This window comes from Saimiri boliviensis, chromosome 11, assembly GCF_048565385.1.
Source record: "Saimiri boliviensis isolate mSaiBol1 chromosome 11, mSaiBol1.pri, whole genome shotgun sequence".
Taxonomy (NCBI): domain Eukaryota; kingdom Metazoa; phylum Chordata; class Mammalia; order Primates; family Cebidae; genus Saimiri; species Saimiri boliviensis.
In genome coordinates this window covers 45,800,656-45,814,680 of record NC_133459.1, presented here as the reverse complement: position 1 = coordinate 45,814,680, position 14,025 = coordinate 45,800,656, and the positions used below count along the sequence as shown (strand labels likewise).

Genomic DNA, 14,025 nt, shown 5'->3' with positions numbered 1-14,025 from the left:
GCAGGATCAATGAGTATGTGCATTCAAAGTCTTAGTAGACACTACCATTGCTTACTAAATAGTTGTATCAGTTTATATTCCTACCAATAGTGCAGAAGAGTGAGCTAGCATTTTTGAGGTTTTTATCCATGTTGTAAGATAGAGGCTATGTATTTTAACCCTTTCCCTCTTGTTAGAGCTGCTACATATATACATGTGTGCCAGCTATCATTTCACAAATACATTTACTTCAACAAATATATATTGAGTTTCTCCTGTGAGCCAGCTTACATGAGATAGCATGATACACAAGATAACCTGGTAAAGAAAGACATCTTTGTTCTCAGAGTTTATAGTTCAGTGGGGAAGACACAGATAGTCAATATCTTTTATGCCTGCTATGAAATGGAAGGATATAGAATGCAATGGAATCACATAGGAAAGGTAGCTAACTTTAGGAGTATTTTCATACTGTGTCATAGTTACTCTACATTAAAATGGCCCCATTTAAAGATTTGTGCCAATTCAGACAAAATATATCTTAATGTTATAAAAGTTATATTATTGGCCGGGCGCGGTGGCTCAAGCCTGTAATCCCAGCACTTTGGGAGGCCGAGGCGGGTGGATCACAAGGTCAAGAGATCGAGACCATCCTGGTCAACATGGTGAAACACCGTCTCTACTAAAAATACAAAAAATTAGCTGGGCATGGTAGTGCGTGCCTGTAATCCCAGCTACTCAGGAGGCTGAGGCAGGAGAATTGCCTGAACCCAGGAGGCGGAGGTTGCGGTGAGCCGAGATCGCGCCATTGCACTCCAGCCTGGGTAACGAGCGAAACTCCGTCTCAAAAAAAAAAAAAAAAAAAAGTTATATTGTTGATACATTTTCTATATATTTTTAAATTTTTTAGTTTTTAAAGATAGGATCCTGCTCTGTTGCCCAGGCCTGTCACCCAGGCTGGAGTACAATGGTACAATCATAATTTACTATAACCTCAAACTCCTGGGCTCAAACCATCCTCCTGCCTCAGCTTCTTGAGTAGCTAGGACCACAGACAGGTGCTGTCATCTCTGTGTCATATGAAACTGTACTGCAGTAGTTGTTGTTGTTGTTTTTTTTTTTTTGAGACAGTTTCGCTCTTGTTACCCAGGCTGGAGTGCAATGGCGCGATCTTGGCTCACCTCTGCCTCCTGGGTTCAGGCAATTCTCCTGCCTCAGCCTCCTGAGTAGCTGGGATTACAGGCACGCACCACCATGGCCAGCTAATTTTTTGTATTTTTAGTAGAGATGGGGTTTCACCATGTTGACCAGGATGGTCTCGATCTCTTGACCTTGTGATCTACCAGCCTCGGCCTCCCAAAGTGCTGGGATTACAGGCTTGAGCCACCGCGCCCGGCCGTTGCTCTTATAAGAGTCAAATTTTATTTGCCAGTTATCTTACGCTTATGTCTGGAATGTCCTATTCCAGATTAATTTGTGTTGTTTCAGTTTGACTTTGTTTTTTAGTATAATGTCCTACCACTCCCTACCAAGTTCTAGCCTATTTACTATTGGCTTTTGCAGGATTCCTTGATGTTACTTTGATCTAAGATGCTCTCTTTTTTTTGAGATGGAGTTTCACTCTTGTTGCCCAGGCTGGAGTACAATAGCATGATCTCGGCTCACTGCAACCTCCACTTCCCAGGTTAAAGTGATTCTCCTGCCTCAGCCTCCTGAGTAGCTGGGATTACAGGCATGTGCCACTATGCCCGGCTAATTTTGTATTTTTACTAGAGATGGGGTTTCTCCATGTTGGTCAGGCTGATCTCAAACTCCCAACCTCAGGTGATCCACCTGCCTTTCCAAAGTGCTAGGATTATAGGTGTGAGCCACTGTGCCTGGTTTCGTGCCTGGTTTGAGACGTTCTTTTTTACCTTTCTGCTGGCCAGAATCCTTCTTATTCTTCAAAGCTGAACTCAAATGTCACTCCTTTGGTCAAAGTTTCCTGGACCTCTCAGAGAGTGTTGATGTTTTATCCTTTTAAAATACCTTGTTCTTAGTAAATTGTAGCATGTATTTGTGACAGCCTTTTCAGCAAGATTTTAAATAGTTCTAAATCCTCATTGCCACTACCACTAACTTAGTGGACCTTCAGTGAGTCATTTGGCTGACTGAATGACATTCCTTCTATTCAGGTGATCACTGAAGCTTACAATGAAGGTTCATTTTTAGTGTCTCTGTAGTATTTACTATTGGTATTTATGACCTTATATTTTTATCTTTTTAACATGTGTAGGTGTAGCATAACTGATACACTAAAAGTTTACGAGGCAGTTGTTTAGAATTTAAGACAAATTTTTCTGTAGAAACAGTGTTACAAATTATAGGTTAAATATTCTAGGAAACTAATCCTTATAATCCATTTGCTCTTCTAGCTCTGTAAACTAGCCATCTTTCATCATTGTATTTGTGTGAAAACTCATTTCATGTTACAATTCTGGACTCCAGGAGCACATCCTCCCACCAGAAGAGTGGCTAAGGCAGGGAAAGGAATACTTGCTTTCTACTTTCCTGTTAATAGAATGCTAGAGGCAGGAAGGCAGGGAAAGAGAGTGCCAGACATACCTAGAAATTGTGCAGGAAATGTAGATTGTGGGTTCGAGGTCTGGAAGCAACTTCTACATGTAGGTTTCCACTTGGAGTGACCTTTTAAATTCAAAACCTGTATCAAGCAGTCTCTCTAGTTGCTTCTTTACCCTGCTTCCTGGCTATCTGCTTAATATTTGAAAAACTCTGTGTAGGATAAGTAGTAGATAACTAATCTGGATTCAAACAGCGTAATGAATCAAAGTTGACTTTTTTTTTTTTTTTTTTTTTTTCTGAGAGACGGGGTCTCGCTCTGTTGCCCAGGCTGGAGTACAGTTATAGTCATTGGAGCCTCAATCTCCTGGGCTCAAGTGATCCTCCCACCTCAGCTTCCTAGGTAGGTAGCTGGGACTACAGATGTGCAGCACCACACCAAGCTTATTTTTATTTGTAGAGACGGGGGTCTTGATTTTCATCTGAGTTGGAATAATTTTAGAGCTTTGCTTAAATTGTTGGCATGTGGCTGGCTCTCTTACTCGAATTTATTCATGGACTTTCATCATTCCTTTGTGACTGCACATCTAATGAGATTTTAACATAGGTATAATTTGTGCTTAGGCTTTTAGGATTTGATTAGTGGCTGGGCATGGTGGCTCAGGCCTGTAATCCCAGCACTTTGGGAGGCTGAGGTGGGTGGATCACCTGAGGTCAGAAGTTTGAGACCAGCCTGACCAATATGGTGAAACCCTATCTTAAAAAAAAAAAAAGAAGAAAAAAAAGGATTTGCTTAGTGGAGTGGCTTCCTTTTTGCTTTTTATCTTAATTACCCTAAGTGTTTATATGCTTTGGTTCTGAGTACTATCAATTTTTTTTTTTTTTAAGCGATGTGGTCTCTATTTTGCCTAGGCTGGCCCCTTGAACTCCTGGGCTCAAGCAATCCTCCTGCCTCAGGCTCCTGAGAAGCTAGGACTACAGGTGTGCATACCACTGTACCTGTCTTGATTTATTTTGCTATTAAAATAACTATGTCTCATAGCCCCTGCTCTGCCCTCCAAGTTGAAGTTGGCTATCTTGTGTTAGGCACTGAAACTTGAATAGCCTTCTAAACTGACTAATTTATGGATCTTTTAACCATTCCGTAAAAGAAGATCTAGTTAAAATTAGAGGCTGGGCATGGTGGCTCACACCTGTAATCCCGTACTTTGGGAGTTTGAGATGAGAGAATCACTGGAGCCCGGGAGTTCAAGACTAGCCTGAACAACATAGTGAGACCCCATCTTTGCAAAAAGAAAAAGTTTTGGTTAGCTGGGCATGGTGGCATACACCTGTAGTCCCAGCTACTTTGGAGGCTGAGGTAGGAGAGTCACTTGAGTCTGGGAGGTCGATGCCATAGTGAGCCATGATTGCACCACTGCACTCCAGCCTTAGTGGCAGAGTGAAACCTGGTCTTAAAAAACAAACAAACAAACAAAAAACATAAATTAGACCTGTTTTCTTTAAATATTTAATATTTTTAATTAGAAGTTTTTATTTATTCTTATCAAAATATTTACATTAATATTATCTATAGACTGAGGAAGTAGGCAAAGTAGAAAAATACTTCAAAAAATATTGTCACTATTAATAAAAGAATAATGTCTGGATAAATTAATAGTATCTCTTTCATCTTATTAAAATAGTCTTCAAAGTATTAAGTACCAAGAAGATTAAGGGAGAATTTCAAGGTTACAAAGACCAGCATTATTGAGCACACCGATCCATTGTTTGGTGATGACATCACTGGTTTCAGGGAATACTAATGATTGGCAATAGTTTCTTCCAAATTTCACATGCTTATAAGAATGAAAGTATATAATGGTAATTTGATTTTTGTGGGTCTGTGAATGCAAGCAGTGGCTAGCACATATAAAACAGCTACATTTCTTCATGGCATGATGTAGAAAGCCATAGCATATTCTTTGACTAGAATATAATGTTCACCACAACAAAAATAGTGCACAAAGGACTCTGATAGAAAAACTCCAAGTTACTGAATACAGTACAGTAAAACAGTGGTTATAGAGCCCCAGAGAGTAAGACAGGCATAGATTATCTCAGCTTGCTGGGTACTAGCTGTTCAGCTTTGGGGAAATTAGCTCGAATCTCTATTCCTTAGTTTTCTCAACTGAGAATAAATATAACAATAGTACCTACTTCTTTTATTCATTCAACAAATACTTGCCGAGTGCCTACTCTGTGTTCTAAGCATTGAAGATACTGCAGTGGGGGTTGGAATAGGGAAAACTCTGCCCTCATTGGCTTTCATGAGAGTGCTAGACAATAAGAATTGAGCATTGATTGAATATATAGATGTATATATTCAATGTATAGATAGTGATAAGTGCTAAAAAATCAGGGGAAAGGGAATGAATGTAAAGTGTTGAAATGAAGAATAGGATAGAAATATTTGATAGGGAATACCTCCCTGAGAAAGGTTACTCTGAGGAATCTATACAAATAATGCATGTAAAGCATTTAGCAGAGTAGGGATATAGCATATATAGGAACTCGGTAATTAGTGGGCTGGGTGCAGTGGCTCACGCCTGTAATCCCAACACTTTGGGAGTTCGAGGAGAGAGGCTTGCTTGACCTTGGGAATTTGAGACAGGCCTGGGTCTGTAATTGTGCCAACATTAGTAAATGACTTGCAGTTGCCACTGCACTCTAGACTGAGCAACAGAGCAAGATCCTGTTTCAAAAAAATTAGTAGCTATTTATTGTATATGTGATATTAAGGAAAAGGTAAGTCAGTTGACTTAACACTAATCAAAGTGAGTTAAAGATTATATCTAATAAAAAAAGTGTTCCTGTGTGTGTATATATCTAGAGACCGGTTGATGTTTTTTATTCATTACAAATGGAATCTCTTCAACTATGAACAATTTAATTTTCTGAGCTACTTACCAAGGCTTGTACTGTTATATAATCAAATGTGTTTTGTGTTTGATTTTATTTTTATGTTTTACTTTACATTAATCATTAGTTGATCTCTTGTACTGTTTGGGTTACTAGTTATAAATTAAATGACTCATAGCTATGTTGAATGACTTTTACATTTGGGGCCTTGTATTTGGTCTTAAAACCATGACTGATATACAGATTTAGGAAAATTAATTTGTATTCCACTTTCAACCTGTAAGTCATGGTTTACCTTCTAGGCTATTATTATTAGTATTTTAATTAGTATTTTAATTTTAATTTTATTTTTTGAGACAGAGTCTTGCTCTGTTGCCAGGCGCCAGGCTGGAGTGGAGTGGTGCAATCTTGGCTCACTGCAACCTCTGCCTCCTGGGTTCAAGCAATTCTCCTGCCTCAGCCTCCTGAGTAGCTGGGATGACAGGTGCATGCCACCACGCCCAGCTAATTTTTTTTTTGTATTTTTTGTAGAGACAGGATTTCACCATGTTGTCCAGGATGGTCTTGATCTCTTGACCTCATTATCTGCCCACCTCAGCCTCCCACAGTGCTGGGATTACAGGCGTGAGCCACTGTGCCCGGCCTAGGCTATTATTTTTATCCCCTCCCCTCCACCCCTTTTTTTTTTTTTTTAAGAGACAGGGTCTTGTTCGGTTGTCCAGGCTGGAGTGCGGTGGCACGATCATGGCTTACTGTAACTTTGAACTCTTGAGCTCAAGTGATCCTTCTGCCTCAGCCTCTCAAAGTAGCTGGGACTACAAATGTGTGCCACCATGCCTGGCAAATTTTTAAATTTTTTGTGGAGACAAGATCTTGCTATGTTGCCTAGGCTGATTAACTCCGGGCGTCAAGCAATCCTCCTACCTCAGTGACCCCATGTGCTGAGATTGCAGCACACTGCTGGGTACAGTGTTTGGACCACTATATCCTTTGTGTATCTGGATCATCAAGACTTAATGTCTGAATACTTATATAAAAGGACCATGAACTTAAAGTTAAAGATCTTTTGTTGCTTTTATAGAATGGAACACATTGAGAACTATTTATTTCTCAGAGTATGATAAGTGATGGCTTACTACTTTGTGTCTTTCAGTGTGTTAGCATGCATCAGCCCAGAAGCAGTGATCTCTGGATTAAACTGCATGTCATTTGCTAATGTTGGCATGAGTGGCTTAAGCCCCAATGGTGTGGATTTAAGCATGGAGGCAAATGCTATAGCTCTGAAATATTTAAATGAAAATCAGCTCTCACAACTGTCTGTCACTCGATCAAACCAAAATAATTGTGACCCATTCAGCCTTCTCCATATTAATACAGACAGAAGCACAGTGGGGCTTAGTTTAATTTCACCAAACAACATGTCATTTGCGACCAAAAAGTATATGAGGAGATACGGACTACTACAAAGCAGTGACAATAGTGAAGATGAAGAGGAGCCTCCCGACAATGCAGATAGCAAGAGTGAACATTTATTGAATCAGAACCTTACTTCCACACCTGAAGAGCTTGGTGGTCAGAAAGAGCCTTCTAAGAACGACCATGAAATAATTAATTGTTCCAATTGTGAATCTGTGGGCACCAACACAGATATGCCAGTATTGAGAAATATTACAAATGAAGTTTTGCAGTCAAAAGCCAAACAGCAGCTGACTGAAAAGCCAGCTTTCTTATTAAAGAACCTTAAACCAAGTCCTGCAGTGAACCTTCGAACTGGGAAAGCAGAGTTCACTCAACATCCTGAGAAAGAAAATGAAGGGGACGTTGCAATTTTTCCTGAAAGTTTGCAACCTTCTGAAACTCTAAAGCAGATGAATAGCATGAATTCAGTAGGCACCTTCTTAGATATAAAACGTCTCAGACAGTTACCAAAATTATTTTAGTCTTTCAACTCCCTGCCCATTTAATACAGGATCAGAGTGTCTCCTGAAGATGCTTAGGGAAGCCAGAGAGCCTTGTGGTAGTTTGGGATTTCCTAATCATTCTGGAGTCAGTCTGTTTCTTGGTAAAAGCAGCCAATTGCAAAGAGTGACTTTTTCAATGAAATGGCTGGCTAGTGATAGGAATAAGTTCTCATTCCTCAAATAGAGCTGTTCAACATCAAAGAAATAGTTAAAAACAAGCCCTGAGATTAGTTATTCCAAAAAATTTAAGTAGGCAGATACTATCCAGCTCTGAATCTCAATTGCTCTTTTATATTGGACTTTTTTTTTTTTTTTTTTTTTTTTTGAGATGGAGTTTTACTCTTGTTGCCCAGGCTGGAATGCAATGGTGCAATCTTGGCTCACAGTAACATCTGCCTCCTGGGTTCAAGTGATTCTCCTGCCTCAGCCTCCTGAGTAGCTGGGATTGCAGGCATGTGCCACTGCAGCTGGCTAATTTTGCATTTTTAGTAGAAATGAGGTTTCTTCATATTGATCAGGCTGGTCTTGAACTCCTAACCTCAGATGGTCTGCCCACCTTGGCCTCCCAAAGTGCTAGGATTACAGAAGTGAGCCACCACGCCCAACTATACTGTACATTTTAAGAAGTTCTAGCATATTGAATCTCTGCATGTATCCCATATCACTAAAAGAACATAAGTTATCAGGCTGTTGGGTAAATTAGCAAAATCAGCCCTTCCTGAGTTTAAGGGAAAAGTTATTTTAAAAAATAACTTAATAAAAATAACGTACATTCTTTTATACAAGAGTATATTTCCTCTTAATTAGGATGCATGTTTATTAAACTCTGGAGATACAACTTTTTGCAGTGTGGTGGGTTGGTTTTAGTGTAACGTCTTCAACACGTAGCACTGGCTATCAAAGAATAAGAAAATTACTGAGTATGAGTGTGTTTTATAAACTTTCTGAGTTTTTCAAATGTCTTAATATTTTTAATATAACAATAAAAATGTCTAGATTGACTGTTTTCCTTTGTTCTCTGTTACAGTTTATTCCCTGCTTTTTAAAAAAAGCTCTTAGACTGCCCCCAAATTACAAAAATAATAGAGTGAGTTCACGTATAACCCTCTTCCAGTGTCCTCGAGTGATAATAGCTTACATAAGCATAGTAAATGAGCAAAACCAAGCAATTGACATTGGATATAATGTTAATAACTGAACCACAGACCTCAGGTTTCACAAGTGTTTATATGCACTCATTTACTTTTTGGTGTATAGTTGTATGAAATTTTATCTTTTATTTTTTCTTGGAGACTGGATCCACTCCTGACCTCAAGTAATCCACCTGCCTCAGCCTCCCAAAGTGCTGGGATTGCAGATGTGAGCCACCCCGCTCCTGGCCATGAAATTTTATCTTTTTTTTTTTTTTTTTTGAGATGGAATCTCCCTCTGTCACCCAGGCTGGAGTGAAGTGGTGGAATCTCGGCCCACTGCAACCTCTGCCTCCCAGATTCCAGTGATTCTGCCTCAGCCTCCCGAGTAGCTGTGGGATTACAGCCATGTGCCGCCACGCCTGGCTTATTTTGTATTTTTAGTAGAGATGAGGTTTCTTCAGGTTGGCCAGGCTGGTTTCAAATTCGATCTCATGATCTGCCCACCATGGCCTCCTAAAGTGCCGAGATTACAGGCTTCAGCCACCTCACCTGCCTGAAATTTTATCTTTTATAGAATCACATTAACTACTACCATAGTCAGCATACAGAACTATTCCATCAAGACAAACTCCCTAGTGCTACCCTTTTAAAACACACCATCTCTCCAACCCTAACCCCCAATAGCCAGTGATCTCTCCATTACTAGAATTTTGGCATTTTGAGAATCATATATAAATGGAATCATGTAGTGTGTGTACCTGTTTTCACTTGGCATGATGTCCTAAGGTATATCCAAGTCATTGAGTGTATCAGTTATTTCTTGGCACACCCTCCCAACCTTTTTAAAAGTTAGGTCTTAAATTGTTATTTTTGAATATAAATGAAAAAGTCCTCATAGACTTGAAAGATAAAGCTTTTCTGTTGAAGTTAAATTGAGATGTCATTGTTTCATATCAAAGTTGATATGTAAACTGGAAATAAATGGACTTTGGATCCATTTCCAACCCAACTGTGGCTTTCCGAGACAACCTGAAAAAACTTCATAGTAGCAAGCCCAAGTGTAGTAACATGGTGGCTCCCTACTGTTCCCCACTGGAACCATGGCCCAGTTAGTGCCTCTTTCCCTACATCATTGCTCTTTCTAGTTAAAATTAAGGCATGTAAATGACAATGGTCGTGTCTTGCCCTGTGTTTCCATGCACATTGTTTGGGCTTTAGTTATTTTAATAAATAGCATAAAAATCACTTACATGTTTTATTGGAATAAATTTAAGTAATGGAATTGTCAATACCACTTCAAGTGTGTTCTCTTTAGCCCTCAGTTTCACTCAACAAGTGAGTGTAAATACAATTTATATTGCACACTATTGAAAAAACAAAGTGAATTAACTGACAGCCTCATCATGTACCTTTATCACTGGGAGCCTTGTAATGTTTATACCAAATAAGAAGCTATCTTAATAGTAAAAATGGAACCTAAGCATTTTGGGCAAAGTCTAATTTGATCACTTATTATCACATCCAATTTAAGGCCACATCTAATTTTTTTTTTTTTTTTTTTTTTTTTTTTTGAGACAGAACCTCATTCTGTCGCACAGGCTGAAGTGCAGTGGCGCGATCACGGCTCACCGCAACCACATCCTGGGTTCAAGCAATTTTCCTGCTTCATCCTCCCGAGTAGCTGGTAATTTTTGTGTTTTTAGTAGATATGGGGTTTCGCCCTGTTGGCCAGGCTGGTCTTGATCTCTTGACCTCAGGTGATCCACCCACCTCGGCCTCCCAAAGTGCTAGGATTACAGGCATGAGCCACCACACCTGGCCAAGGCCACATCTAATTAAAGATAAAATGTCTAAGCAGTTTTGGAGCTTGAATTTAGACTGCAGATTAATTCAACAAAACAATGTCTTTTTACTAAATAAGTGCCAAGAGAGGAGGAACCATTACCAAAGCCTACTCTAGAAGGTTCTTACAGTGTTTCACTACAAGAAGGTTGATATAGTTTGGATGTTTGTTACCACCTAAATCTCATGTTGAATTATAATCCCTAATGCTGAGTCATAGGGGCGGGTCCCTCATGGTTTGGTGTTATCTTCAAGATGTGAGTGATTTCAGTTGTGATCTAGTCATTTAAAGGCTTAAAAAGTATATGGCACCTACCCACCTCCCTGTCAGCCCAAACCTCTTTTCTTTATAAATTACCCAGTGTCAGATGTTTCTTTAGAGCAATTCAAAAATGGCAGCACAAGTTATTTGGGAAATTATTTGCTATGATAGCTTTTAGGCATCTTTAGAGAAAGCATTAGTACTGGGAAAATTGGATTTTAAAATTTTAGGCTGAGAGCCGTGGCGCATGCCTGTAATCCCAACAATTTGGGAGACCGAGGCAGGTGGATTGCCTAAGGTAAGGTGTTTGAGACCAGTCTGGCCAACATGATGAAACCCTGTCTCTACTAAAAGTACAAAAAAAATTAGCTGGGCGTACTAAAAAACAAAAAATATTAGCTGGGCATGGTGGTGTGTGTGCACCTGTAATCCTAGCTACTTGGTAGGCTGAGGCAGGGGAATTGCTTGAACTAGGGAGGTGGAGGTTGCAGTGAGCTGACATCAAGCCACTGCACTCCCGCCTGGGTGATAGGGCGAGACTCTATCTCAAAAAACAAAAACGAAAAAAAACAACTTGGAGATACTTGCCTCTTAAGTGACATACCTCTGAATTTCTTTCCTCCAGTCCCACAGCATACTGTTTATAAGAGAACATAGATGCTACTTCAAATGGAATAGGAACATGATGGAACTTATATTACCTAACTTCTGGGAAACAAACCTGTTGGTCCGAGTCCTAGCCAGTTGGCAACCCACCCTTACCCCCACTTCACCAAAAATCTCCTCACTCAACCTCTAAGCTTCTTGCTGATTAGTTTAAATCAACAATTACTCCATGCTCCACTTTTGTCCTCTGCCTTGCTAAGCCTACCCCACAGAAGTGGATGTAGACATGTTAAACAGTATCCTTGCCTTTGCCAGCTGTAAAGATTCTGTGGAAAACAGATATACACAGGAAATAGTCACAACAGTTAGGAGAGTATGACGAAAAGCCAACATGAGTGATCATCTAGACTCTAAGGAGCCACAACAATGTAACGGTGATCACTTCCATCTTTGTAATTCTTACTGTGTGCTCACAGGGCATTGTGCAGAGCTCTTCACATACATTAGTTCATTTAAGCCTCCTGGCTGACCCTGGTTGGTGATAGCTAAGGTTCGAATGTTTGTCCCCTCCATGAAGATTCAGTTTCATGTTGAAACTTAATCTTCAGTGTGGCAGTATTGAGAGGTGAGGCTTTTAAGAGGTGATTGGCTCATAAGGATTCTGCCCTCTTAAATGGGTTAATCCATTCACAGATTCATGGATTATTGGTTTATCTTAGGAATGAGACTGGTGGCTTTAAAAGAAAAGGGAGAGAGACCTGAGCTAGCATGCTTAGCCCCCTCACCTTAGATGCCTTGTGCCACCTTGGGATTCTGCAGAGTCTCCACCAGCAAGAAGGCCCTCACCAGATGCAGCCCCTCAACCTTGAACTTATCAGCCTCCATAACTGTAAGAATACATTCCTTTTTATAAATTACTTGGTTTCAGATAATCTGTTTTAGGCAATGAAAACAGACTAAGACAGTGATTGTTATCCTCATAGTTGAGGGAAGGCCTCAGGGAAGTAACTTGCTACCAGAGATTCAAGCTTAAGTATAACCCTAGCACTCAAGTTCTTACTAAGCCATTGAGAAATCACTCTCAGGCCTAAGGAATTCAGAAAGAGCTTTCTGCAAGAAATAGATCTTGAGCTGAATAAATTATTTCAGATACTCCAGCCAATGCTGTCTTTAAATACTGTGCTAGGGTCCTCCAAGCTGCTTCACTTTCCTTTTCTTCAGAGAGTCTTGCCCTTTAGCCAAGACCAGAAGCAATTATTTTTTACTCATGTGTTCTGAAATAGGCAACCCCAGCTCTGTTAATGTTAAAGGGTTCACTTCCAATGATTTTACAATGTGATAAAATGAGTACTGAGTCTGTAGTAGAAGGGCTCTAGGAAATTCAAGGAATGAAAAGTTCCTTTTGTGCCCTTGTTTTCTAAGCATTGCTCATGAAGGCAGAACCTTTCCTAGCCTCCTAGATTAACTAAGAGGCCCTTATATACAGGCAATATAAATTTCCTTATACTGTCTGACATTTGCAGATTCCTTCACACTTTTCAAAGTGCTTTTTCCACATATTTTCCACATGGAATTCTCACAACAAAACTCTACTGAAATACGTATGGCAGGCAAAATTAATCCCTTTTTACCAATGACCAGACAGATACAAAGTATAACTGGGCTAAAATCACACACTTAGAGTTAACAACCAGGACACCAGCCGAGTGTCCTTCCACAGCATCTAGCCCAGTGCAGCCACTCCCTCCACCTTTCTTCTCCACACCAGTATTTTTTTTTGCACCTAGTCATTCAACAGATAAATAATGACCCTTCAGGACACCGAGCTAGAAGCTGAGCCTATGACGATGAACAAAACATGCCCTATAGGAACTCAGTCTAATGAGGGAGAGACAGGCACACATTAGCAATCCCATTAGGCAAGTGCTTATAATGAAACTACACAACATGTGAGAATTTAAGAGAAGCTGGAGGTTATTTTGAGACTATTCTAGAGGAGTGATGACATTTTTCCAGAATCAAAAGCAACAGGAAAGAAAAGAGGAGCTGGGGATATTTTCTGATGGACAGAACCACTTGGGCGAAAGCAGAGAGCTGTGACTAGGTATAGCGTTTGGAAGAGGGGGTTTGAGGAAGGGAACCAAAGATAGGAAAGAAAAGATACACAAGTAGATAGAGCACCAAATTAGGAGTCAGCAACAATTGGCTTCCTGTTGTTGCTCTGCCCCAAACTCTGTGACATTGGACAAGTCACTGGGTTTTAGTTTCCCAGTTTTTGAGGTGAAGGGGTTAGCCCTGAGTGTCTTTGATATGCTGTGATTGTATGAAATGATGGTGCTGAAATCATATGTGAGCAGTTCTTTGAAAATCCGGAAGAGAGAAAGGCTTCCTGCAAGAGAGAGCACTGGAGTTGCGCACTGAAAGATTTTGAAGGATTTCCACAGGCAGAAGTGAGATTTCCTTACTTTTAATATAATGTTTAATATATTTCACAATTTAAAAGGAAAAAGGGAATTCTGTCTTCCTCACAACAATGTTAAGTAATATCTGTTCAAAGTACCAACATATCTTTCTTCAGTGCTGAATTACACATTCCATTTCTAAGGAGCTCAAAACATAAAATTCATGAAAAGGTGCTTTCAGCTTTGAAAGCCTGGATGATGCTCCCTATCTCTTCCTCCCTACTCCCCAAACCGGAACTGTCTGGGTCACAGAATATCCTCAGAGGAAATCCTGTTTTCCCACTTCCTGGTCAGAGGCAGAACTCCAGGAAAAGGATGGA

The 14,025-nt window shown here is 40.0% G+C and overlaps 1 protein-coding gene across 4 annotated transcripts in view; it reads left to right on the top strand.

The window, feature by feature from the left end:
• STIL (STIL centriolar assembly protein) overlaps positions 1-8,406 on the top strand; it is a 63,869-nt gene extending 55,463 nt beyond the window's left edge. For all 4 annotated transcript variants that reach the window (XM_039473988.2, XM_039473987.2, XM_074380778.1 and 1 more), the window contains exon 17: positions 6,593-8,406. In XM_039473988.2, coding sequence (XP_039329922.1) covers positions 6,593-7,379 — 787 coding nt within the window. In that variant the 3' untranslated portion in view covers positions 7,380-8,406. The remainder of the gene's footprint in view (positions 1-6,592) is intronic.
• The last annotated feature ends 5,619 nt before the right edge of the window (positions 8,407-14,025 follow it).